This window comes from Hemicordylus capensis, chromosome 4 (genome assembly GCF_027244095.1).
Source record: "Hemicordylus capensis ecotype Gifberg chromosome 4, rHemCap1.1.pri, whole genome shotgun sequence".
NCBI lineage: Eukaryota > Metazoa > Chordata > Lepidosauria > Squamata > Cordylidae > Hemicordylus > Hemicordylus capensis.
This window is the reverse complement of record NC_069660.1, coordinates 24,809,123-24,836,436: the sequence shown is the minus strand read 5'-3', so window position 1 is coordinate 24,836,436 and position 27,314 is coordinate 24,809,123. Positions and strand designations below refer to the sequence as shown.

Sequence of the window (27,314 nt, the reverse complement as noted above, 5' to 3'; positions counted from 1 at the left end):
CAGTGGTGGTGGTGGGGTGGTGGTGATACTGTGGTGGCTGTCTCCGCAGCAAATCTGTCTGTATCTATTTCACCATTTGAAAAGGACACATGCAAGTCATGGTCATGAGCACTGAGCCTGAACCTATGGAAATGGTTTAGTATCATCCTGCATAATGTTTAGAATGCTTCTCCTGTCTTGTAGGACTGTTAGGAAAATAAGTATTCGAAAAGTGAGCATTACAAAGCCCTTTGGGTATTGGAAAATGTCACAGAAGTACTGAATGCTGTTATGAAATTGTACATTGTCTGCACTGTTGATTTTGCAAGGATTTTAGTCTAAATCTTTTGTTTTTCTCCCAGAGAGATTCAATGTGTATTTGATGCCATCCCCTAATTTAGATGTGCATGGGGAATGTACCTTGCAGATAACATTTGAGAATATCTGTCTTTGGGACATCCAGAATCCCAGAGTAAAACTCGTCTCTTGGCCTCTGAGTGCCCTCCGACGATATGGCCGGGATTCAACTTGGTTTACATTTGAAGCCGGCAGGTGAGTGGATACTTTACAGTGCGACTTCAGCCTCTTCATACCTATGCACTGGGTCAAAATAGCTAAACTGGGGGCTTCCAAAGGCTGCGATCAAGTAGAGAACTTTAATTTCTCTGCTTCTGTACAAGCAGAGGCGCTCTTACCCCTGGACTTCAGGGCTTCACACCCCGGGGGCCCCCAAATTGTCTTTAGTCTTTCCTGGGTGGTGTGGTTTGTGCCCTCGAGAACCTATGTGTTAAAAATGGTGCTTAACTTGCAGTGGAGGGACCTCCAAAGGCCTTTAGGTCCAGGCTCCAAAATTACCTAGGTGTCCGTCTGCACACCACAAAGTAGAAGAACAACTTCCAAGTTGGCTTTTTGGAGCAACTCCCAGGTTGGCTTTTTCCAGAGTACTGGTTTCTGTGTCCCTAAATATAATTTTAAGAGGGAAGCTGCACAGTAAATTTGCGCTGGGGAAAATGGGAGGCTATTCGCATGACCGCGCAGAACCAGGCTAAGGGAGGCCAGCGCGGTTCCACTCAGTCGTGGGCTACAACAGGAACCATGCCGCTCCCAGCAGCAAACCTTCAAAAATACTCCTCCACTTAAACGAGGTTAGAGGAGTGAGCACTCTGCTAACCCTGTTCGTCTGATTGTGAGATGCCTCAGCACAGCTGTGCGCTGCAACTCATGAGGAGACCCTGACCAGGAGGCTCCAACAAGCCGCCCGGTCTCGAGTTTCTCCCCAGGATTCCTGGGACTTCTGGGGGTCAGATGACCCCCAATCCCCACCACTCCTACCGGCTCTGTGATGGAACCAGTAATCATGTGGGCAGCCAATCCAGCCGCCCAGGGATGGCTCCCTGCTCATGTACAGGGAGAACGGGCTAAGCTCGCTACCCCACTGAGCCCAGTTAGGCCCTCCACACTGCTCGAATAGAGAGGCTCAGGGAGTTGTAGTTCAGCAACAGCTGGAGAGACAAGATTGCCTACCCCTGTGCGGTTTCCTGCACAGGAGTTGTGGTTTCCTGCACAGGGGTTGGACTAGTCTGTTCTATGTTCTGTGATTCTTTGTGCTGTCGGAACACTTCACACAGGTGTTGGTAATAACTGGCTGATTAACACAGTTTAATACACCTTTTGGGCAAGGCTCTTAATATAGGTCCGCAACAGGATTTCTCTTAAGTTAATTATTGATTGATTGTTCAAATTTTATACCACCTTTCAATAAGGCATCCCAAGGCAGTTTACAAAAGTTAAAATACAATACAATTCCATAAAAATCACATTTACAACCTTAAAATCGGTTAAACAGTACAAACTATAAGACACCAAAAATCAACAACCATAATGAGGACAGATGCAGGATTGCTAAGAGACCTGGCAGCCCCTAAGGGGTGAAAGCCTGAACAAATAAAAACGTCTTCGTTCTTTTTTAAAAGCAGCCACAGATGTCAAAGAGTGGACATTCACTGGGAGAGCATTCCAGAGACTGGGGGCAACAACAGAGAAGGCCCTGTCCAATGGGCAGGACAATGTGCAGAATTTAGCCACTCTCAAAACCGGCACAAAGAGCAAAGGGCCCTCTGTTGACCTTATTGGATGGGCAGAAACCCTTTGGAACAGGTGGTCTTTTGGGTATCCAGGGCCCAAATGTTAAAGGCTTTAAAGGTAATAACCAGCACCTTGAATTGGATCCAGAAACAAATTGGCAGCCAGTGCTGCTCTTTCAGAATAGGTGTAATATGGACAGAGCGAGCAGTTTCAGAGAGAGCCCTGGCAGCTGGATTCTGCACCAACTGAAGTTTCCAAATATTCTTCAAGGGCAGCCCAACGTAAAACATTCCAGCTGCGATGTGACTAAGGCATGGGTAACAGTGGCCAGATGGAAGAGAAGTCTTTAGAGGTTGGATTGTATTTAACGTATTAAACTGTGCTTGAATACCATATACATTATAAGAACAGGGATGGACTAGAAATTTCTCAGTGCTCTGGAATACTAGCTAGGATTAAGGCATAGATTCTTCATAACCTCAACCTACAACATAGGACTAGGGGTGTGCATGGAACCACCAGCAGCGGTTCAGTTCAAATTTGAACCTAATTTGAACCAAATCACTGGTCCGTGAACCGGTTTGAACCAGCAGCTGCAGCCCCTCTTGGCTCTGCCAGCGCTCCCTGCTGTACTGCAAGCTGGTGGCCGGCCTGGTTCTGGCCTTCTTGCATGCAGAACCAGGCCACCTACCAACCCATAGTGTAGGGGGAGCACTGGCAGCAGCCAAGAGGGGCTGCTATTGTGGAACCGCCCCCGTTGCGGCCTGTAAAGCGTCCTCTTGCCCACCTCCCCTGCCCCTCCCTCAAACACCATTTTAGGTAGGGAATCCCCCTTTGATTGTAAAGGGGAATCCTTACCAGATTCCCCTTTACAAGCAAGGCCAAATCAGCTGAACCGGTTCGATCTGAATCAGGCCTCGCTTGGTTCAAACTCGGACCGGCTCAGTGCGGGGGTGTGCTCAAACTGCTCAAACTGAGCTGGTTTGAATTGAACAGGGTTCATTTTGAACCAATTCTACACAGGACCATTTTTTTAAAATCATGTACATCTTATTTTCTTTTCCTCCCCCCTCCCTTTCTGTATTTTTACTCTCTCACCCTCCCTCCTGCTCTCTCCTTTTTTCTCTTTCTCTTCACATCATTTTCCTTGTTTTAACCACCCAACAAATAAACAAGAATAAAATGATGACCATGCTGCTGGCATGATCCGCTGATTTGGGCAGTAACTAGTGATGCACATGTAGGTTCAAATCCACCTGCTGAAGAACAGGTGAGGAGAGGAGAGCTGGTCTTGTGGTAGCAAGCATGACTTGTCCCCATAGCTAAGCAGGGTCTGCCCTGGTTGCATATGAATGGGAGACTTGATGTGTGAGCACTGCAAGATATTCCACTTCGGGGATGGAGCCGCTCTGGAGAGCATTGAGGTTCCAAGTTCCCTCCCTGGCATCTCCAAGATAGGGCTGAGAGAGATTCCTGCCTGCAACCTTGGAGAAGCCGCTGCCAGTCTGTGAAGACAATACTGAGCTAGATAGACCAATGGTCTGACTCAGGATATGGCAGTTTCCTATGTTCCTAACAACACATTTCAGAATACATAATTTTCCTGTCTTCTGGAGCTGCAGAGTGGGAATTTGAACGGGGCTATCCCAGAGCCTAGTCCAACACTCTAACCACTGCACTGTGGTATTTCTAACAGCACCATTCTACTCCCTAGCACAAAATAAAACACAAGGGCAAGGGAGTTTTTTCTTCTTCTTTTTTGATATTCTTTAGATTGACTGGTACAGCATTCAGTGATAGAACACACCCAGGTTCAGTCCTTGGTACCTCCAGATAGGGCTGAGAAAGCTTCCTGTCCCAAACCCTACAGAACCAGTGCCAATCAGTGTAGACAGTCAGGCCAATGGGGTGCCTCAATCTACAGCAGTTTTATACTTTCACAAGGATTTTAGACAGATTGATCAGGCTTAAAATTATTATTAAGGTGAGCATGTACAGAATACAGTATACAATACCAGAAATAATATGCGCTTGCCAGTGGTGAATATGCACTTGCACCTGAAACACCGATACGTTTGATGGCTGACTCGCCAAATTCTAAACTGCTACTGCCATTTCCTTATCCCTTTTTGTTATTTTCCTGCATGAACACTGCTACAGATACATGTGTATAAATCAGTCTGATCACAAGGAACCCCGCTCTGTTCTTTTTCTGACAGGATGTGTGATACAGGGGAAGGACTATTCATCTTTCAGACGAGAGACGGGGAGGCAATCTATCAGAAGGTTCACTCGGCAGCTCTGACCATAGCAGAACAACACGACCACTTGTTACAGAGTGTAAAAAACTCCATGGTATGCTCCCTAGTTATGCCTGTCATCCTCCAACAGTCAACATTCATGACACAAAATCCATAGGCCACCGTCCTAAGCATGAGTTCAGCTTTTGATTTCATAGACAGCAAACACTTTGGAGCATGAGTTTACTTTCCTTTTGTCCTTGTTAACTCATTCAGCATCTCAGTTTAAGCTCTTGGTTTAATGGCCAAGTCAACAATGCTGGTTTTCTTTTGAATTAACTAGCAAGGTAAGGAACAGCTTGCTTTGGATTTCTTGACAAGGCAAGACATGAGCATTATGGGTAAGTTGCTGCTAAGATTCAACAGAGATCTTGTTCCAATGGTGGTGGCTACTAAGCCATTAAGATGAGTTTAGATAAATTCATGGAGGACAGGTCTACCAATGGCTACTAATCTGAGGGCTATAGGCCACCTCCAGCCTCAGAGGCAAGATGCCTCTACATACCAGTTTCAGGGGAGCAACTGCAGGAGAGAGGGCATACTCTCACCTCTTGCCTGTGGGCTTCTCAGAGGCAACTGGTAGACCACTGTGTGAAGCAGGATGCTGGACTAGATAGGCCGTGGACCTGATCCAGCATGGCTTTTCTTATATAGGCTTATTCACAAATTCACATGTCAGGGTTGGGTTTAACCTGACTCTGGTCCCTTTTGAATGTTGGGTTTGGAATCAGGGTTGTGATCAGGGTCAGGTAGGACCAATCTTAGAATTTTTTAAAAAGTAACCAGGATACTCAGTGTGAACCCAAGAGAAAAGTAACCTAACACCAGAGAATTGCGTGGGGAGTGATGTTACATCAGAGAATCGCAAGAAAAACCTGGAAATTGGCTGTTTTTGAGTCAAACATAAGCGAAAAACCATGACTTTATAAAAGGAGATACGTATGGGCAGGTGGGCAGATAGAAGGCAGAAGATGGCTTTTCCCACCAGCTGTGATCGCTTTAAAAAAGAAAAGAAAAGTGCCACCATTTGGAGTGCCAGAAAGCTCTCACTTTTTTCCGTACCAAGTCAGAAAAGTCTGGTCCCAACTGGGCAATGCAAGTTCAGGTCTGGACTCTCTCCAAACCCTTCCAATCTTGGTAAAAGCAGACATTTTCTGATTTTACCAGTCTGATTTTGCACACTCTTAGTGGCTATCAATAAGCTTCTGAGTCCAACAATTCAAAGTGCTAGTGTTAAGCCTTTAAAGCCCATCATGGCCTAGGTCCCACATATATCGAAGAACGCCTCTCCTGTGTTGTCTCTCATGTCACCATCCTTCATCATACCCAAGCTTCAAATTCCACATTTATACAAAAGACTTGTTCACAGGACCATTAACTGGGTAGGGCAATTATACTACCCAGCTTCAGGAACTGTCCACGCTCCTGACTTTTGGTTGCCTGTGAGCAAAAACCTAGATGAGAGGTGGAGAGCATGATCCTCTGCTAAGCGTCAGCTGGGCAGGACAGTTTTTCCTCCTACATTGTTCAAAAGCTGGAGGCAGAATCTGAGTAGGGCATGCCTGTTGTACCCAGCTAACGCTTCACAGACAATCATACTCCCTGCTTCCTGCCTTGGTTTTTGCTTGCACACAACTGAAAATCAGGAGCATGCACAGTTTTCAAAACTGGGTAGGATGCTTATCCTATCCAGTTAACAGTTGTGTGAACAAGCCTAATGTAAGCAGCGTCATGATAAGAAACAGGGGCTGACATCCAGGCCAATTAAACACTCTCACAGGTTTTGTGTGTGTTGCAGATTAATGTACTGCGTTAGTCTAACACAGTCTCTAATGTCTGAAGCATTAGTCTAATGTTTTCTTATTTAATTAAATGTATTTATTTGATTGATTGATTGATCAATCGATCAATTTATATACCGCCTTTCTTAAAGTGGCTCAGGGCGGTTTACATTAACCGCCCTGAACCGCTCAGCCTTCTTAGCCAAGAGGCTGAAAAGTGATGTGGACTATTGTAATTCTGCCACTTGCATTAGGGGTGGGAGAACAGCTTCTGTTTCGCTGTCATAGGAACATAGGAAGCTGCTTTATACCAAGTCAGACCATCAGTCCATCTAGCTCAGTGTGGTCTACACAGACTGGCAGCGGCTTCCCTAAGGCTGCAGACTGCAGTAGTCTCTCTTAGCTCTTTCTGGAGATGCCAAGGAGGGAACTGGGAACTTTCTGCTTGAGATGCTCTTCCAAGAGCGGCACCATCCCCTAAGGGGAATATCTTACAGTGCTCACACATGTAGTCTCCCATTCAAATGCAAACCAGGGTGGACCCTGCTTAGCAAAGGGGACAATTTATGATTCCAAGTTCCTACCACAAGATCAGCTCCTTTTTTCTTGTTGTGCAAGCATGCTTGTGCTAGCAGAGAAAAGCAGAAGAGATTGTGCAGCTTTTAGCATCCACACAGCTATGCGACCTTGTGTGTGCACAGCTTTGTTGGTGCTCACACTGCTTTAGTCTGGATGTCACCCCACATCATGACTTGCTTTTTGTTTCCAATTTTATACAGGTTCTTTGATGAATGGCAAGCAGGCTCACTCTATTGAATTATAGAGATGAGAACCTACACTGCAGCAGCTAAAATGGCATCTGTTACCTATTATTTCTTAGCTCCGGGGCCGTCACCCGCAGAAAGAGAGCTTGTTCTGATATCATATTCATTTTAGTTGATTAATTGATTAGATCTGCATTCATTTGCATAGGAGTGAAGCAGTACTTCTGAAGAGGAGAGCACACTTCTTTTTCTTTTTTCTTTTTAGATTCTGCATACAAGTGGTGCAGCAGGGACCTGTCTTAGAAGAGGCATCCCATGGTTAGTGATAGAATGCCTCTTCTGTGATGGCGTTTGTTGCCCACAGTTTTTATAAGCTGTTGTATTAAAAATAGTTCATAGAAAATATATATAAATATTGGAGAACAGATTAAAAGTTAGTTGAGGACATCCACATCAGTGAGGAAGCCTGTATGAACAAGTAAGCTCAAATGTTTGTCTAAAAATTCAACCCAAAGGTTTTTAAGGATTTTATAATTGATTGACTAAATGTTGCAGCTCTAGTAATCTTATGGAGCTTACCTGCCCCTATGGACTTCTCTCTTGATGTTAATGCAGGGGACAAACTCATCTCCCCAAAGAAAAATACTGCCCAATGACCTGCTCTGAGTGGAGAAATTTGCTTGTGTTGGAACTCTGAACCACATTTGAATTAGCTCTGGATCTTGTCTGAATTACATCTTCCCCTTGATCTATTGATCTACTTGGATCTCTTTATGGAGTAGGGATATTCAAGTATGGGCCCACAACCAAATGTTGCTGTATATCCTTAATGCATATGTGTTACATGCTTTTGCCTGAGGTGATGACAGTTTTAAGAACCTTTCCACCCCGCAGAAACAGAAAGGTGTGTGACGGTCTTGAGAGAGTATTCTTCGAGCTGAGAAATGTTCCACTCTTTTTGTTAAAGCCCTTCCCACCCTCTGCTTCTCACCACCGGGTTCCATTAGCTCTGCCTACCTGATTGTCTGTTAAGTGTCCTTTCAGTCCGCGAACATTCTACTCCATTGACTTACATTGTGGCAGTTTGAGGGTTTCTTTGCCCCCCCCATTTTTTTCCTACAGATGTTTGTTAAACTGACATATTTGTGGGTTACCCCCCTTCTTTTGAAGCCCACCTCACTCACTGGTGCTCTGGTTATGTGTCCATAAGAATCATAACATTTCCAGCTCTTTTGGAAATTGATATAGCATTTATTCATTCCATCTATATTCCTCTTTTCTTCTGTGGAATTCATGGTAGCATACACAGGGCTCACAGGTGGTCTTCTATCAAGGCACTGACCGGATCCAGACCTGCTTAGCTTCAACAAGATTGCCTGCATCAGGCACTATCAGGCTATGTGCTGGGATCTTGCTGATATATGAGATCATCTGTAAATTATAGTAGTAATTCTTAGGGCATAGCATTATTTCTCTCTTTCTTTTCTTGTTTTAGTATTCAAAATACTCGTATTGGATTCCTTTCAGTCTTTATTCTTTTGATTAAATGGTTTTCGCCGCCTTTTTCTTCCACAGAGACATCTGAATTCCAAACTGTATGTTATTTTCAAATTAAGAGTGATTACTGCAATTCCATTTTCACTCTTCCTGTTCTGGAGAAGCACTGCTAAATGTGAATCATGAGGGATGCCATGGTGTGTGCAGGGAGGGGAGAAAAAATCACAATGTTCCACAGAGTTCTGCAATTCCTAAAATAGATTGCTAGTTGTTTGTTTCCATGACACTAGAATGTAGGATAACATTGCAAGTTCTGTTGAAGCATTATTGTGGAGGGACCATATTTATTTAATGGTGTGGGTGGAAGCATCTATTGTGTGGAGTGATTCAGTATTAGTAACATCGATGTGGGTGCTAAAGAGAACAAGCTGATTTCAAAGTTGTTTTCGGTCTTTCAGATTAGCCAGACAGAAAAGCTGAACTTTTCTGGGAAGTCTAGTATGGCGTGAATGTGCCCCTAGCTAGCTGCAGGGCACATTTACAGCTTAAATTATGTCTATATCGGGGTTATTTGAGCAGGGACAAACATACCTCAAAGGCTGAGCCACATTCCAGTCTGGTACCACGCGGGGGGTGGGTGGGCTTGGGACAAGCACCGCCACAGCAGCAAGCTGCATATGGTGGCAGAGAGCAGGTCCTTACCTGCTCTCCTTTTCCTTAAAGATCTTGCTTCCTACCCCTCACACACACACAGCACCAAACCAGTTCGAACCTTGTCTGAACCAGTTTGGCACCAGACCAGTGCATGAACCTTGGTTCCTACACATCCCTAGCTGCTTTGTCCCATACCTCTTTCAAAACCAACCCTAGCAAGCTTTGAAAGTGTATGTGGAGTAGGAAGGAGGGAAGCTTGCTAGCAGCTTCCTTTCCTCTCCTTTTGCTTCTTGCAGGCTTTCCAAGATGAGCGAGGAGGGGCGCTCCTTGAAAAGTTTGCAAGGGTCAGATACGTCCCCAAAAGCTGCACCAATGGCAACCGTGAGGAGAGCAACTTGCCACCTGCCTCAACTTCCCTCATGAAAGGGTCACCCCTGGGCTTCCTTCTGAGGAAACATGTAAATTCAGGGGTGTAACTATAACAGGGCAAGGGGAGACAATTGTCTGGGGGCCCACTGCCTTGGGGGGCCCCCAGAGGCAAGTCACACGACTGACTCCCCCAGCTGCGCACCCGCCTGGGCTTCCTTCAGTTGAATTCATCCTCCGAAATTGATGTGAGTGTTAAGACCTGGAGCTACCAGAACAGCAGGTCTTTCTCTAGTACCATTAAATGACTTGCATCATCCACAATTTACCAAACCTTTTAAAGAATAATTTAGGATGATGTTCTGTTGTGGCACATAGGATAGATATAGATATAGATAATTTTACTATGCTTTTTGTTACCACTATTCAGCCTCATTTAAGATTTCTTTACTTCATGAGCTGAGCTTCAGTGATGGAGGGGGGAGCATTTTAAAATCTTGTCTCTGAGCCCACTCCAACCTTGCTACGCCCCTATATATGATTGCTCTGCACGGCTCTCCTTCTGAGCCTGATGACTCGTCATCATAATTAGAAAAGTACTAATGCTTCCACAGTGTGCCTCCTTATCTTTGAACAAGATATAAGGCTGGTTCACATGTTCTTGAGTAGGGTAGGACAAGCATCCGACCTGAGTTTGGGAACTGCACACACTCTCGTTTTGTGACCATGTGCTTTTCACAACCAAGGAGCTGGTGGGGAAGTGATGGTCTGAGAGGCTCCTGCTGGGTAGGAGGGTTTTTCCTCCTCCTACCTCATTAAACAGTGGTGTACTGCTGCTAAGTAGGATGGAGCCTTCCTACCCAGTGGCAGCCTTGTAGACAATCGCTTCTCCCTCCTTTCTTCTTTTTTAAGAGCACATGATCAAAACACATGAGTGTGCAGGGTTCCTGAACTTGGGTAGGATGCTCGTCCTGCCTTATTAAAAGACAATGAGGCTGTTTTCATGAGCGGCCAAACCCAGGACCAAACTCCGCACAGAAACCCGGCTCTTAGCTCAGGTTAAGGGTGCAAGTGTACCCTTAACCCAGCTGCCTAGATGTCAGTGGAGGTGTCAGTGGAGGCTGCTTGCAGGGTTTATCTGTGTGGGATACCTTTAAGTGGGATACCCAGAGGCCAGGAGCAATCTTCCCTGCTCCGCACAGCACGGAGCAGTGCTGATTATGTGGGAGCATGCTCCACACTTCCACCAATTACAGCATGATTTCAGAGCTGCTACATCTCTGGATTATACACTAACAATCAGTCTCACATTAGAGTGGAGCATGTTGTGAGAACTTAGACTTTTTTAGGAGTTTCAGATGCACCCCAGCCAACCTGATATGAAATAGGGATGTGCATTTTGTTTTGTTTTTTGTTTTGATTTTTGCCCGAATCCAAAAAACCCCGTTTTGTTCTTTGTTCGAAACCAGCCAATCCGAAACACCCCAATTTTGTTCTTTGTTCAAAATTGCAAAATCCAAATCCGAAACATTTTGGATTTTAAAAAATGGCCCCAGGGAAAAACTAGTGGGTGGTGGTGGTAGTGCCCAATGGGTGGAAACTACCACCCAAATTTCAGAGGAATTGGGCAAAGGTCTGGGTTTTGGTGAATTTTTGAAGTATAGGATTTTTCCCTTAGGGAAGAATTGAGGTTTCAGCAAAAGTATAGCTTCATGTTGGGGGGAAAGGGGTGGCCCAGAACAGAGTAGGGTGGGTGGTAGTGCCCAGTGGGGGCAAGGAAGCTGCCAGAATTATTTCATAGAAATTGGGCAGAAGGCTGATTTTTAAAGATGTAATGGAGTTCGCATGTCTGTAAAGTTCTTCCCCATAGGGAATGATGGACCTCCATAATTCCTGCCTTATAACTGCACTTGGGGGGCACCAGGGTTGCCCAGAGCGAGTGGTGGTGTAGACCGCATAGGGTGCCAACCATCCCCATGGGTTGCTAACCCATGGGGTACTGGGTTCTGTTGTTTCTGAGATGTTTTGAGTGTAGATTCAGATTCTCTGGTAGCATATGAGAGTGGATTCATGGTTTGTCATTGAAAATCTCATATGCTACCAGAGAACCTACACTCAGAACACCTCAGAAACAACAGAACCCAGCCCCTCATGGGTTAGCAACCCATGGGGGCGGTTGCCACCCTATGTGCACTACACCACCACTCACTCCCGGCCACGCCAGTGCCCCCCAGGTGGAGTTATGGGTCTGCTGAAACCTCCATTATTCCCTGGGGGGGGGAACCTTAAAGAAGTGTAAACTTCAACAATTCCTAAGAAATCAGCCCTTTGCCCTATTCCTTTGGAATCTGGGTTGTGGCAGGCACCCCTTGGGGCACTGCCACCCAACCCACTGTTTTGCCCCTCAGGCCCCCTTTCTGCCCCAAATCTGCCCCAAAGACATGTCAACTTCAGAAATTCTTTTAAAATCAACCCTTTTCCCAATTCCTTTGGAATCTGGGTGGCAGCAGGCACCCATTGGGGCACTACCACCTGAACCACTCTTCTGCCCCTAAAGCCCCCTTTCTGCTCCCAATCCAACCCAAATAACATCAACATCACATCACACATCAACAACAGCAGAGCTTTGGAAAAAATCAGGCAGATTTCCAAAGGTCATGCACATCCACATACCCACCCCCCGCCCGAAATGCAATTGATGTACACACAACAGTGTGAAACAACAACAATGAAATGCACACTGCCCCATTGGCCAATGAGGGTAAAATTTACCCTTAAATTTGCTTAAAAGGAATAAGGAGGCAATTGCTAGCAGATCAGCCCATGCTTTTGCTGGCCAATCTGCGGGCTGGAAGGGCTGGAAATTCAAACAGATGTCAAAACTAAAAATGGAGACTGAAGGAGAAAGACTTTTTGCTATTGCAAAATGGAGTTCCGAAACAGCCGAAACAACGAAATATTTTGTATCCAAAACAGGGACGTTTTGTTTTGGCTACAAAATTTTCTGTTTTGAGCATTGAGTGTTTTGTTTTGGCTACAAAACAGCCGAAATGGCCTGTTTTGTTCACAAAACATTTTGTATCCGAAACGAAACGCACATCCCTAATATGAAACTGACATGAAACTCAGATTTGTAATCGGGGAGGTCATGCATAAAATCAATGAGGCTATTCCCATGATCGCCCAAAAGCGGGTTAAGGGAGCCCAGCCCACTTTTGGGAGAACGTGTGCTGCAATGGGATCCCCGCGGCTCCCGGCAGCTAACCTCCATAACCACCCCTCCCGTTAAATGAGGTTAGCAGAGCACGCACTCCGCTAACCCTGTCTACCCAATTGTGAGATGCCACAGTGCAGCTTCGTGCCACAGTGCCTGATGAGGAGACCCCCACCAGGAGGCTGCAACAAGCCTCCTGGTCTCAGGGGTTTCTCCAGGGTGCCCCCCGCGCCTGCACGGGGCATCCTGGAACTTCGGGGGGCCATGAAACCCCCGATCCCCACAGCCCCCACTGCCTCCATGATGGAGCCAGCAGTTGTGTGGGCAGCTGTCCAGGGCTACAGGTTCGATCACCTGCAATCATCGATCGTCTAAGCCCACTCTCCTCACAGACTCAACAGAAGCTCTTCTCACGTATCGTGAGAAGAGCTTCAATGTGTTCTACAGTCTATGGACCGGGTCTCCCGATCATTAAGACCCAGTTTCTTCCAGTGCATGGGGAGAGCGGGCTAAGCCCGCTCTCCCCACACACAGGCAGGCAGGGAGCCCTGAGCGGCCGGATCAGCCACCCACACAATTGCTGGCTCCATGACGGAGCCAGCGGGGGCTGGGGAGCTTGGGGGGCGCGCGGCACCCGGAAGCCCCAGTATGTGCACAGGGCATACTGGCGAGTGCACAGGGCATACTGGGGAGACCCCTGGAGCCGGGAGGTGGCTTTTCACCGGGATGCGTTGCCCCATGTTGCCCCTCCCCCAGAGTTCATCTAATATGTGAGTGCATGTTACATTATAGGGATTCACCCTCCCCTCCGCAAGTCTGCCAGCCCATCTGCGGCTGCCTGTAGCTGAGGCTGACACACGGCCAAAAAAATAAAGTTATGGGAGTGCTCACTCCCTTAACCTCATTTTGAAGGATGGCTCCATGGGTGGGTTTGGCAGCATGTTGCCGCTGGGATTTGACCTGATCCTCGTGGTTCACGCTTGCGTGCAAATCCAGGCTTGGCTCCCTTAGCCCAGTTTTGCATGCACGTGTGAATAGACTCAGTCACTTATACCCAGGGTTTCCTCCTACTTTGCTTCCACACAACCAAAAATTGTGAGCACACACAGCTCCCAAACCTGGGTAGAACACAGTTTTTGAGGCTATTCTCACAATCAGCAAGAATCGGTCTAGCCTCCGCTAGCCCAATTTTTGCTAATCGTTTGAACAACCAGGCTCGGCTGCAAGCCTGATGGTTCTAGAGTGGGTGACCCGCTCAAGTACCCCTCCCCTTAGCCTGGTTTGCGGAGCGAGCGCTCCGCAAACCTGGGCTATTTGATTATGAGTAGCCCCCCGGAGGGGAAGTGAAAAGCTGCCTCCCGTCTCCGGGGGTCTCCCCAGTATGCCCTGCGTGCTTGTGCAGGGCATACTAGGGCTTCCGGGGTGTGTGCGGCCCCCGAGCTCCCCAGCCCCCACTGGCTCCATCATGAAGCTGGCAATCGTGTGGGTGGCCAATCTGGCCACCCAGGGCTCCCTCACCGCCCCAAACTGGGTCTCACTGATTGTGAGACCCGGTCCTTTAACTGTGTGAATGACTTCGGGATCTGAAGTTGGCTTGACCATGTTAGTTGCATGTTGGGGTGGCACAGCCCCAGTCTGAGATCCCTGAAGATCCCTGAGTCCTCAACTAACATGAGATTGATCATGAGAACCAGCCCAAAGTGTCTGAAAGTTCCCCACTCCCCCCCCACAGAAATCTGAGATAATGTTCCTGATTATGGTACCTTTATGGAATCGGCTTTATAGCAAGTGGCATACACTTCTTTTGTTTCCTTTGTACTTTTTACTCTGTACAAAGGTTAATAACCCATTTTCCTTCCCTAGTTGGCAAGAACATGAAAGGCTGAATGAAATCAATTTTAGTTAATGCATAAAATGTATGTTCCTAGAACAAAAGGTTTACAACATCCAACTGTTACAAGTAATGACTTAATGTCATTACAATGATGAGAGGTTTCATGGCAAAGAAAGGCCAGTTTTTTCCAAAGAGGGACAAAATCAAAGTAAGGAGAGAGGAAGCAAAGCATTAGCTCAGGGTTTTCCAGCATGAAGTACAAAACTGCTAATAGAGTGTGTGGCTTCACAAGGAGAATGCACTGCAGAGTGTGGTAGAAGTGGACTTCCCAGGACATGGTCTGAAAGTGCTGATGCAGGAACCTTGCTGAAGATAAGCAGGCCTGGTCTTAGTCGGTTTATGGATGGAAGACCGCATAAGGGCCGCATATACATCACTCTGATGTGCTTCACACAACATGTGCGAAGCGCCTGACAGGGTTCTGCAGGGAGAGCGGGCTTAGCCCACTCAACCTGCAGATGAGCAGCCACTCGTAGCTGGGCGGCCGAATCGGCCACACACATGACTGCTGGCTCTGTCACGGAGTTGGTGGGGGCTGCGAGGATTGGGGGCCGCACAGCCCCCGGAAATCCCAGGATGACCCGCACAAGTGCCCGGGGCATCCTGGAGAGACCCCCGAGCCCGGGAGGATGCTTGCAGCCTCCCAACCCGAGGTCTACTTACCATGCGCCGTGGCGACACACAAGCAACGAAATGAGGTTAACAGAGCGCTCACTCCATTAACCTCATTTAAGGGGAGGGTGTTTTAGGTGGGCTAGCTGCCTTGGGAGCACCCGGCTTGCCCGCGAGCCCGGTGGGTCCCACGCTCCATGGAAAGGACAGGATGTACATGAATGAGGCTCTTCTCACGATCCATGAAAAGAGCCTCTAAGGGGGGTTGTGGGGAGAAGCCCGCTCTCCCTGCAGATGAGCAGGGTGGTAGCCCTGGGTGGCCAGATCAGCCGCATGGCCCTCAGAAGCTCCAGTATGTCCTGCACGATTGCGCAGGGCATACTGGAGAGACCCCCGAGCCAGGTGGCTGCTTTTAAGCTTCCTGGTTCAGGGGGTCTACTTGTGAGTTGCTGCGGTGCGGAGCCACACTGCGGAAACTCACGATTAGAAAAACCAGGTTTGCGGAGCGCTCGCTCCACAAACCCGGTTTAAGGGGAGGGGTAGTTTGGTGGGTTAACCACCTGGAAGCCACCGGGCTCGCTTGATTTTGCCTGATCATGGGAATAGCCCCAATGTGTTGATATAATACCCTTCTGCCCATTCACCCAATGGTCTACATTTTAAAATACTCAGATAAAATATGCAACCTATGAAACAATGAGGCGGGTCTCACGATCCGTGAGGCCCGCTTTCTTCCAAACTGGGGGGAGAGCGGGCTAAACCTGCTATTCCCACAGATGACTAAGCAGGGAACCCTGGGCAGCCAGATTGGCCGCCCACATGGTTGCCGGCTCCGTGATGGAGCTGGGGGGAGCGGGGGCCGTACACCCCCTGGAAGCCCCAGTATGCCCTGCGTGAGTGCACAGTGCACTTGCTCCGCAAACCCGGGCTAAGGGCCGGGCTCCTTGAGTGGGTTAGCCGCTCAAGCGAGCCCGGTGGTTCTTACGATTAACAAAAACCGGGCTAGGCTCTCTTAGCTCGGTTTTTGTTAATCGTGAGAATAGCCCCAATGGGTGGCGTCACACGTAATGGCAGCAAGTAAATACATAAGAACTGCTGGTTCCTACCCAGCACCACTCCAGGGAAGTGGTGAGGTTGGGAAAATACCACTTTCAACAGCTTACCCACCACCCATACCCAAAATGCTCTGTGAGGCAGAGGCACCCAACTCAGGGTTCCACAGGCAGGCTGCCCTGCGCCACCATGCATGCACAGAGGCCAGTGAGCAGCAGGAGAAGGGCAACCTGCCGGTGGGATGCAGACTCAGGTGCCTCCACCCCGTAGAACATTTTGGTTACAGTTGGTGGGTATGTTTGCCACTGTTTAAAGCAGTATTTTCCCACCCTCACTGCCCCCTCCCCCGGAGCGGCACTCATGGGCCGTTAATGTTCTTACTGATCCTGCCTTCCCTGCTGCTGCTTTGGTTCTTGGGCAGAGAATATTGGTGATCCATCTCGGCCAAACCTTGTTGTGCTAATTTCAAGTGTTGAATGTCATGCTGACATTCTCCAACTGCAATGGCATGCAGAAGGTTCCTAGTTCCCTCTCTGGCATCTCCAAAACAGGGCTGAGAGCATCACCCCCTGAGGCCACCGTACCTAGCGGTGAGTGTTAACAATTTAATTTATATTAAAAAAAAAAAGAACCCTTCAACCGGCCCCAAACTGGCCTAGTGGGGTTTGGCTCAACCTTGAGCCAAACTGGGGCCAATCCGGTTCGAGGGTGAGCCTTCAAGCCGGACCGGTTCTATGATGAACTGGCTCGACCTCCAGCCGGTTCGCACATCCCTAAAACATTGATTGATTGAGTACTGAGCTAGATGGACCAATGGTCTGACTCATTAGATGGCAGCTTCCTATGACATTTCTGGTTTCACGCAACATGGAAGTGGTGGTAGCAGCAGGAGCATGCACTCAACTGGTTCAACTGGAAACTGCTGGTTCTTCTATATTTACTTGCCACCATTACATGTGAAGCTGCCTAATTAAACAGCCAAATTCTCTCAGGCCATCTGATGGACTCATCAGGAGCTAACTTTTCTCCTCTCTTCCCTTGCCCTCAGTGTACACCATGCAACTCTTTAAGTAGTCTTCAGAAATGAGTGAGAGGAATTTGTCTCAGCTGGTGTCTCTCAGGCCAGTAGTAGCCTATTCAAGAGCTCCCTCACCCAGCGGTCTCCTCAGCTGAAGAGAAACTTTGCAAAGATTGTTTGGGTATCCCAGAATTTGACTGGATCTTTGGGGGGATGGACCCAGCCACAAATCTTAGAAATCCACTCTCAGATTCTGTGACAGAGATTGTCTGTTATGATGGGATGTTAATAAGCTGTGTATACTTGGGACACACACCCCTCTCAATATACCTTGCTCTTTTCTCTGTCCAGATGGAGGTTCAGATGGTCCCCATAAGTAGTGAATTCCTTAGCCTTCCCTATGAACCTAGCTGTTGATAGAGCCATGTGTGAACATACATTAAGGTGGTTCACACGACCACTATTGGTGGGGCTGGGGAGGGTGGACAGAAGGCAGGATTGAACCTACCTTCTCCTCAGGCTATCTGGGCTTGTTTTCGGCCATGTCACTTGCATACCCACACAAGCCATGCTGCAGCGAGTGGTGCAGCCATCTGGAGGCCAAATAATTGAAACCTGGTTTCCAGAAATCCCACAATGCACTGCTCAAAGAGCACGGTGCCTAACTGCCCGGCTCCTTGAAAGTTAGGACTGCAGGCAGCCCAAGCGTTCATACAACTGGGGATTCGGGAAGAAGGGTGTGTTCGCACCTCTCTACCGGGATTGGAACTGTTCAGAACTGATCCTGGCTCTCCACACGAGCAGCCCTACTCTGGGCTTGCACAGCTATCCAGGTAGGGCTGTGCAAGCCGAGGTAGGGCTACTCGTGTGAATATGCTCATCGTGTTTTGTCAGTCATGGTGGTGCTTTCTCAGTAACTGCAGAATAGTTTGGGTGACCATCTCTTTAAAGGGGTTATCAGTGGGTCTGTTCACATTACAGACCTATATTGCTTCCATTCTCCTTTCATGGCTTTTTTAAAGGAATCTTGGGGTTCCCAATGACATGGTACTCCAGATGTTGCTGTACTACAGATCCCATCATTCCCAGCTACTATTTATTGTGACTGGGGATGATGGGAGTTGTAGGTCAGCAACATCTGCAGTACCACAAGTTGGGAACCCCTGCTGTAACAGATCAGTAGCCCTCCCCACAGTATTAGAACTCCCAAGATTCCCTGTGGAAGGGGTTAGCTTTTAAGTCTGTATAAGCAAGTTCCGTAGAATTCAATTGACATAAAAGGCTAAATAGAAGTGCTCAATGGATGGATGGTATGGGATGGGATGGATAAGCCATAGAGGAGGCAAGAAAAGGTAAACCTTAGGACCAAACTAAATAATATGATTGGGAGCTGGGTGTTTGTTTTTTACTCGCAGACATGTGGGTGGGGGGGGCAATATGGATTGGGATCACAGCATCGATGGAGGGGGGCTTTGCTTCTTCCACAGTCCCAGTACTGATCAGCCTTCCCCTGTGGCTGCCATTAGCATCAGGAGGAAAGCTTCCATTCGTGTCCATGGGAGCTTTCTGGGCAGGTAAATAACAGCCATGGAGGGCTTCATCCAGTTTGGGATGCAGTGAGGGTACAAGGTTAAATCCTTCCTCCTCATGCTGTGCTCCTGATCTGGGTTGGGGCTCATGCAGTTACTATTTAATTTTTTAAAAAACAACAACAACAGATATGTAGGCCCTAATCATGTAATAGGTTAATTTTGTCAAAACTAGAATATTTAAGCATTTGTTCATTCCCAACTTGCAGCTGTCCATCATTAATATCCATCAGTATTCTGAAGTGTGCTTTTTTGAAAGAGCATATTACAGACACACAGCCTGTAGAAACCTAAAAAGGAATTTGAATATGATTTAATATTACTTTTTTTCACCCAACGCATAATCAACTTTTGAGATTCTCTGCCACAAGATGTGGTGACAGCCAACAAACTGGAGAGCTTTAAGAGGGGCTTGGATGACTTTATGGAGGGGCTTTAAGAGGGGCTTGGATGACTTTATGGAGGAGAGGTCTATCATTGGCTACTAGTCAGAGGGCTATAGGCCACCTCCAGCTTTAAAGGCAGGATGCCTCTGAGTACCAGTTGCAGAGGAGTAACAGCAGGAGGGAGGGCATGCCCTCAACTCTTGACTGTGGGCTTCCAGCGGCATTGGTGGGCCACTGTGCGAAACAGGATGCTGGACTAGATGGGCCTTGGGCCCGATCCATCAGGGCTGTTTTTATGTTCTTATTGAATGGCGATACATGCCCATCTCAGCCTTTCTCCTGCTTTATTTCAGCTACAGATGAAAATGAGTGAGCGAGCTGTTTCTCTTGGTACCATGGTCCCCTTGCCCCGCAGTGCATACTGGCACCACATCACACGGCAACATAGCACCGGACAACTCTTTGGCCTACAAGGTAGGAGGCTTCAATTCCATAAGAACAGAGGACCAGAGTATGATTTGAGCCCTTGTATCGTAGATTTGACACTGTGCTGATTCATGTGCTGTCACTTCTATGAGTGATCTTTAGGCTCACACACATCCTCCTCCCCTTACCACTCCCCCAAAACATGCTCTGATTCCCTCCAACTTCTGATTTTGGGCAAGCCATAATTTGCTGTCAAATCAGCATCAGCACACTATAGAGTGTGCTTGCCCTCTAAACCAGAACTGGAAACCATTGTCTGAAGCTTGTTCTGAATCAGGCTTTGGTGGAAATGCATCAACCATGGTTTGTTCATTTGGGCACAAAGCAAACTATAGTTTCTGATTAACCAGGAAACCAGGGAGAGAATAGTGTGCAAGTGGAGGAAGATGAGGGCTAAAAAAGAGGCATTCTTAGATGTGAACCACCCTGATTGTTTGGAAGATATTGGGGCTATTTACATGGCCACAAATGTGTAGTCAGGCAGGCAGGGGGAGGGGTGGAGCCAGGGTTCAACCTACCTTCCCCCAGATGACTGCTCTGAGCCCCTGCTCTGAACCCTAAGCCTAACCCAAGCCCAAGCACAATGCACTGGGGGATTCCCCGAGACAAAGGACGCTCACCCGTCTCCGTGTCAATGTGAGCTGCAAGCAGCTTGCACTGAGACATGATCCCAGGAGCCGGTTTAAGGGCATGTTTGTGTCCTTAGCTGCAACTAACAGCCAGGCTTCAGTGCTGGGTTTAGGACCAAAGCACTGCTGGGATCCATGCAGATCTTGGTGGTTCTCACGTGCAGCCAAACCTCAGCTTGCTGCTGAAGCCTGGGTTTGGCCACTAGTGAGAACAGCCTCATTTCCTCACCGAAAATGCAAATTAATTAATACCATCCATCTGTTGTCATATTTACAACATGATGTCTGGTCCTCATACAAATATTTTCCTTTTAGAAAGAAAGAAAAAACTTGAGGAGTGATTTCAGTCATCTGCAATAATGATCATGAGGCCTCCCCACCGGTTAGCTGATGTCAGGGTTGACTCAGCTGGAGGCAGTGGTGTTATTTGCATTTTCTTCAGCTCTCTCAGTGCACAGTTTAGGTCAAGTGGAGCTTATGAAGGTCAATTACTTGATCTACTGAGAGAGTGCCATGTTTGCATGTTCTCCCCAGCAGTTATATTGGATGTTTATGACCTGTCCTGGCTCAACCTGTGTCTCTAGGATGCGCTAAGTGGGTGCATCTCCAGTTTCCACTATACAGTTGCAAAATGGCCCTCCCATAGGTTAGGAGCAGCATGCTGAGAAGTGGAGGTCCTGCATGGAGCGCTGTTACGTGTAAACTGCTTATCCCACTTGGAACGATCTCTGTGTGCTCAGAGTCCAAGAAGACATCACCACAACCCGTGAATCCAGCAAAAGTGAAAGGGGGCATTTGCTACAGCATTGGACCTGCTTCTGCCAGATAATAAATCCTGTCCCATTCTTGTCAAGGACGTCCCATGTTTTCATCACAACAGGATGGCAAAACACACTGGAACTTGCAAATACTTCCTCATGCTCCCCACTCCTTATTCTCTGTTGGCTACATATCTTCTATATCCATTGTAGTTAATGGGAATAATGTGTGCATCCTAAACCCAATCCATTGTATTAACAAACTCAAGGTTCATCAGCCTTGCTATGAACATTCTTTCATTTATTCACAGCAGAGAGATCGGCTTATTTCTTCCATTTCCACAATTGTCCTAGTCATTCGCAAAAAGCATTGCACATGTACTAGCTCCAGTTTCCTCATACACAATCATAGGAGATTTTTGCAATGAAAGTTATAAATCGTTTTCTTCATAACATTACTTCAACTAGTGGTAGAAAATTATACACATTGTTGCTGCTTCTCATCACATAGTATGCTAACTTAATGGTTTCTCTCATGATCTCTGAAGGACATCTAGTGGCCAGAAAAGCATCTTCTTTGATGTTCAGTATTGTCTCTTGTTTGTCTCAGGCTGGAAACCTGGGTGTTCCTAGCTTAACAGCGGTGTAGGTTCCTGTTGCTGTTTCAAGTTTCTAAATCCCACCATGGAGAATATTTTTAGACTAAGGATAACTAGTGAAAAATTCCATCTCTGTTTTTCAGTTCAATGCTGATTCTGGTGTAAGGCATAGGAAGTGAATAAAAAAATATTCCAAGTGCATAATCATTAATCCATGTTATTTGTATTTGGAGAAGAGTGGCACATACACAGATGGCAGCCCCTCTAGCCACAGCTCTCTATTACATACATGGCCGCTTGCTCCCAGGGACCTCTATAAATGATGAATGCACATGTGATTGCAACAACAAGATAGGGATCCTATTTTCATCCTTTTTCTGTACCTTGGTAAAGACCAAGGTACAAAAGTTGGCTACCCAGATTTGAGCAAGCTGGCTTGGAGGAATGTCTGTGGGTTCACACATGCTTGCAAACCTGGGCTTCATGCCTCCTGCCTTTGTTCTGATAATCATGGGAATAGCCCTAATATATAAAATTGTGTGTTTATTTGCTATATTTATATACCACTTTCTGCCAATGCAGAAAGTTGTACAATCCAAAGTTGTAAACTGCCTGGAGATTTCCATATGGGGTGGTATAGAAATGTGTCAAATAAATAAATTAAATAATGGCTTACAATCTATAGCTGTGATACAAAAGGAGGGGAAAGGAAGACAAGTCAAGGCAGATAGCTCTTACATAATGAAGCTATTCCCATGATTGGTAGAAAGCCTAGGCAAGGGAGCCTAGCTCGCTTTCTACTGATCATGGGAACCACTGGGCTCGCAGGTGAGCCTGGTGGTTCCAAGGAGGGCTAGCCCGCCTCATTCACCCTCCCTTTAAATGAGGTCAACGGAACGAGCACACTGTTAATCTCATTTTCTTGCTCGTGTGCCCCCGCAGCACGAGGCAACACATGCGTAGACCCCGACCTGGGCTTGGGGGGAGCAGCCTCCTGGGCTTGGGGGGTCCCCCCAGAATGCTCCGTGCACTTGCGTGGGGCATCCTGGGACTTCTGGGGGCAGGGTGGCCCCTGATCCTTGCAACCCGTACCAGCAACGTGATGGAGCTGGTAGTCGTGTGGGTGGCTGGTTCGGCCACCCAGCAACAAGTGTCTGCCCGTCTGCAGGAAGAGTGGGCTAAGCCCGCTCTCCCCGCAGAACCCTAAATGGCTCCACACATGGATTGTGTGTAGAGCCTCACTGTCACAAATTTAAGGTTTCATAATTACTTTGCATAATGACCACTCAAATTAGAATCAGTGGTCATCTGAGATTAACATTTCACAAAGTATGGTAATCATATGAGAACCTCTCTGATATACAACAGCACCTGTACTATAAAAGCATTAAACCTATCTTGCAAGAATAAGCAGCAACATTTCGACAACAATGCAAGAACCATATGCCATTGATAATACAATTCAGCAAGCACAAAAGTCCTTCGGCATAATCCTTTTAGGAAGGTTCAAAGAATGGCAGCTATGAGTAGAACAGGTGGTTCTGTTGAGGAGTGTGAAATCTATAATTCATGCTCCAGTTGTCATTGTGGCTGGCAGCTGCAACAAAGGCAAACACCTTGAATTACTGGTGTTCTGCCCCCATAGTCTTTTGACTCCATAGTCTTCATTACAAACTGGTGACAGTTTAGTAAGCCTTCCAATAAATCTTCCTCTGGTATTGTGAACATCCCTGCTCTCAGTAGTGAGGATCAAATGCAGTGAAGAGAAAAGATAAAGATAAAAAAAGATAAAGATAAAATGCCATCATTTTTGCCTCCATTATTACCTCTTGTTGCCACAACAATTGAAGCAGAGCTGTTTGTCCTGGCACTGTATTATTCTACTCAATTGCTCTTGTTTATCTAAGAGTTTCCCATGTAATTTGCCAGTCAATGAGGCTATTCACACGGTCTGCAAAAATCGGGCTAAGGGAGCCTAGCCGATTTTTGCATACTGTGTGAACCACCAGGCTCGGCTGCGAGCCCGGTGGTTCCTGAGCGGGTAACCCACTCAAGTAACCCTCCCCTTAAACCGCGTTCACGGAGCGAACCCAGTTTTTTTGCTTGTGAATTGCCACGCTGCAGCTTCGCGCTGTGGCTACTCACGAGTAGACCCCTGGTCGAGAGGCTCAAAAGCAGCCTCCTGGCTCGGGGGTCTCTCCAGCGTGCCCTGCGCACTTGCGCAGGGCATGCTGGAGCTTCCGGGAGCTGCGCGGCTCCTGAACTCCCCAGCCCCCGCCGGCTCCGTCACAGAGCTGGCAGTCGTGTGGGCAGCCGATCCGGCCACCCTGGCAGGGCGTCCCGATCGTCTGCAGGGAGAGCGGGCTTACCCGCCTGCTGACCCGGACAAAGCGGGTCTCACAGATCATGAGACCCACCTCATTGTGAAGCAGTGAACTTAGGTGAAAGCATGTGGTTCTCAATTTAATCTAACACAACTTTGTGCCCCTTTAAAGAGTTTGGGAAACACTGCTCTGGCTAAAATCAGTTTAAACCATGGATTCTCAACGTTGGGTCCCCAGATGTTATTGGACTTCAACTCCCATCATCACCAGCCCCAGTGGCCTTTGTTTGGGGATTATGGGAGTTGAAGTCCAATAACACCTGGGGACCCAACGTTGAGAATCCCTGGTTTAAACTATACAAGCAGAAGTTAAAGAGGATAGGTTTGTTTGTGTGGCAGTGAAATCAAGGGCCAGTAAATTGACTATGAGGCCAAGCACATGACCTCATGCCACCACTCACAGAGGTCTAGGGGAAGACAGGAGCTTGCCTGCCTTCCCCAGCAGACAAGTGGCAGCGTCTTTACCTTTGCTACATCACGTGTCCACACCTGACCTGAACCAGATCACAAGCACTTTCACACCACTTAAATGTACCTCCCCCCATTTTTAGCATTTTGAGAGAAGACTTGAAGGGCTATGGCAGTGCAAGGAAGAAGGGATGCAGCCCATTGCGTCAGCAACCAGGCTCCCTGTTTTGCCAGGACACAGTTTAAATGGATATCCCACTGTACATCCATTTCTGCATTCCAACACACATTTCTATGTGACAGGTTGGTTTGGGACTTCAAAATAAGGGCAATGCAGCTCCATTGGACCTCACTGAAGTTATTGAGTAGCCAGATCTGACTGACTCGATAATAACATTATGTTCACTGGGAGATCCCTGATTGGCTAGAATCATGTACAGACAGACAAAGAGGCGATTCTCACGGCCACCAAAAAGCAGGCTAAGGGAGCCTAGCCCGCTTTTTGGTGGCCGTGTGCTGCAATGGGAGGAGCACGGCTCCCAACAGCAAACCCCGCTAATTCCCCCTCCCCTTAGCCCAGATTAGCAGAGTGAGCGCTCTGCTAACCTGGGTTTTTTGGTTGTCTGTTGCTGCGGCACAGCTCCACACCATGTTAACACATGAGGAGACCCCCAGCCGGGAGGCTACAAGCAGCCTCCCAGGCTCGGGGCACTCTTGCTCACGCTGGGCATGCTGGAACTTCTGGGGGCCATGTGGCCCCTGATCCCCACAACCCCCGCTGGCTCCATGATGGAGCTAGCAGTTGTGTGGGCGGCCGATCCAGCCACTCAGGGCTGCTCCGTTGATCATCTGCAGGGAGAGCAGGCTAAGCCCGCTCTCCCTGCAACCCCTCTAGAGGTGAGTCTCACTGATCGCGAGACTTGCCTCAAAGAAGAAGCCCCATTAGAGTTAAAATACAGCACCAAAGCAGCAGATTGACAGGAACAATGGCTGTGAACAGCCATGACCAAAAAAGGAAAAGGAACAGGCTTTTTTGAGATGCTTTCCATACTTCTGGAAAGCACACTTTACTCTTTATTTGCTGGTCAATGACCGAATAAACTTATAACTAACTTTACTCTTTAACAATGTTCAAGTGCAGAAATTTAATGCAGCTCTGCTCAAGAGTTAGGGTCGTTAGTCAGATCTATTAGATAATGAACTTATGATATTTTACTGATTTATTGCTGTTTCTCTTCCACCCATTTGATCTCATTTGGAGAAGATAGTCCATTGAAGATCCATCGAACAGAAACCTTCCCAACCTACCGATCAGAGCATTGATAAAAGAGAGGCAAGGACTTTCAAACTGTGTGAGATGGATTGGTCCGGCAAGGCAGTTTTTGTTGACACTGGATAACATTATAATGAAGCAGCTACAGGAAAGGAAGACTGGATCAAGACTGCAATATTATTTTTTAATCCTTGGCCAAAAGATAATATGCCCTACAGGCGATATTGGGAAATTGCTATATTTCATAGTTACATCCAGAACTGAGAAGCTCTCCCACCGTGTGTGATTTTTTTTTTTTTTTAGTATAATTGATATCTGTTGATGATTTGTTCTATGCTATCAGTTGTTCAGAATTTACTTCATCAGTTATGGTGATATCTTAGATAATGTGGTTTATGGTCCCTGAAGATTTTCCTTTAACCTCATTGTCCTGAATCATTGTTGATCCTAGCACTTTTCAGAATAGTGGCCAGTTTGGGGGAACTGGAATCTCTTGTCCCTGTCTATTAAAGTCTGATTGAGGATAATCTAAGTTAACAAAGGACAATTCTCCTGTCTTTTCTTGATGTTTATTTCCCAGTCATGTATTTCAGTATGCCTTTTAGAATGTAAACTTCTAAGTAAACAAACATGTAAAAGCAAATGTCTTTTCCTACATAATTTGAAATAGTTCATACACATTTTTCAGAGAGTCAATTTGAGGGCATTCACATAAGCATCATATTCGAAGTTCTGTTTAAAAGAATGGTAGTGCTCTCCTCAGCATTGGGGAAATCTTGCTGAAGTGTTATGTTCAGGTTTGGATACAGCACTGAGAAGGTGTTAGACTGCATGCACAGTTCAACACCTGGTCAGCTTATAGTCGAAGGTTTCCAAAAGCTTGCTTCCAAATTATCAGAAAGCATGCTGAATTATATAGAAGTGTAGACTATATGTTAATATCCAGCATGAGTTGTATAACCAAGTAATGAAATTAAAGACAGCAAGTGATACCATACTTCAAGAGATGGCATAAGAACAGCCCTGCTGGATTGGGCCCAAGCCCCATCTAGTCCAGCATTCTGTTTCACATAGTGGCCCACCAGATACCACTGGAAGCCTACAGGCAGGAGTTGAGGGCATGCCCTCTCTCCTGCTGCTACACCCCTGCAACTGGTACTCAGAGGCATCCTGCCTTTGAGGCTGGAGGTGGCCTATAGCCATCCGACTAGTAGCCATTGATAGACTTCTCCTCCGTGAAGTTATCCAAACCCCTCTTAAAGCCATCCAGATTGTTGGCTTTCACCACATCTTGTGGCAGGGAATTCCACAAGTGGATTATGCGTTGTGTGAAAAAGTACTTCCGGTTGTCGGTCCTAAATTTCCTGGCAATCAATTTCATGGGATGACCCCTGGTTTGAGTGTTATGGGAGAGGGAGAACAATTTCTCTCTATCAATTTTCTCCACACCATGCATGATTTTATAGACCTCTATCATGTCTCCCCACAGTCATCTTTTTTCTAAACTAAAAAGCCCAGGTGTTGTAGCTTTGCCTCATAGGAAAGGTGCTCTAGGCCCCTGATCATCTTGGTTGCCCTCTTCTGCA

At 47.1% G+C, this 27,314-nt stretch overlaps 1 protein-coding gene across 2 annotated transcripts in view; it reads left to right on the top strand.

Annotated features, from left to right (window-relative positions):
- DOK5 (docking protein 5) overlaps window positions 1-26,371 on the top strand; it is a 97,722-nt gene extending 71,351 nt beyond the window's left edge. The window contains exons 5-8 of one of the 2 annotated variants that reach the window (XM_053249214.1): window positions 381-531; window positions 4,284-4,419; window positions 19,546-19,666; window positions 25,720-26,371. In XM_053249214.1, the coding sequence (XP_053105189.1) occupies window positions 381-531; window positions 4,284-4,419; window positions 19,546-19,666; window positions 25,720-25,778 (467 nt within the window). In that variant the 3' untranslated portion in view covers window positions 25,779-26,371. Of the gene's footprint in view, window positions 1-341; window positions 532-4,283; window positions 4,420-19,545; window positions 19,667-25,719 lie in introns of both variants that reach the window. The other variant, XM_053249213.1, reaches the window with a different exon arrangement.
- The last annotated feature ends 943 nt before the right edge of the window (window positions 26,372-27,314 follow it).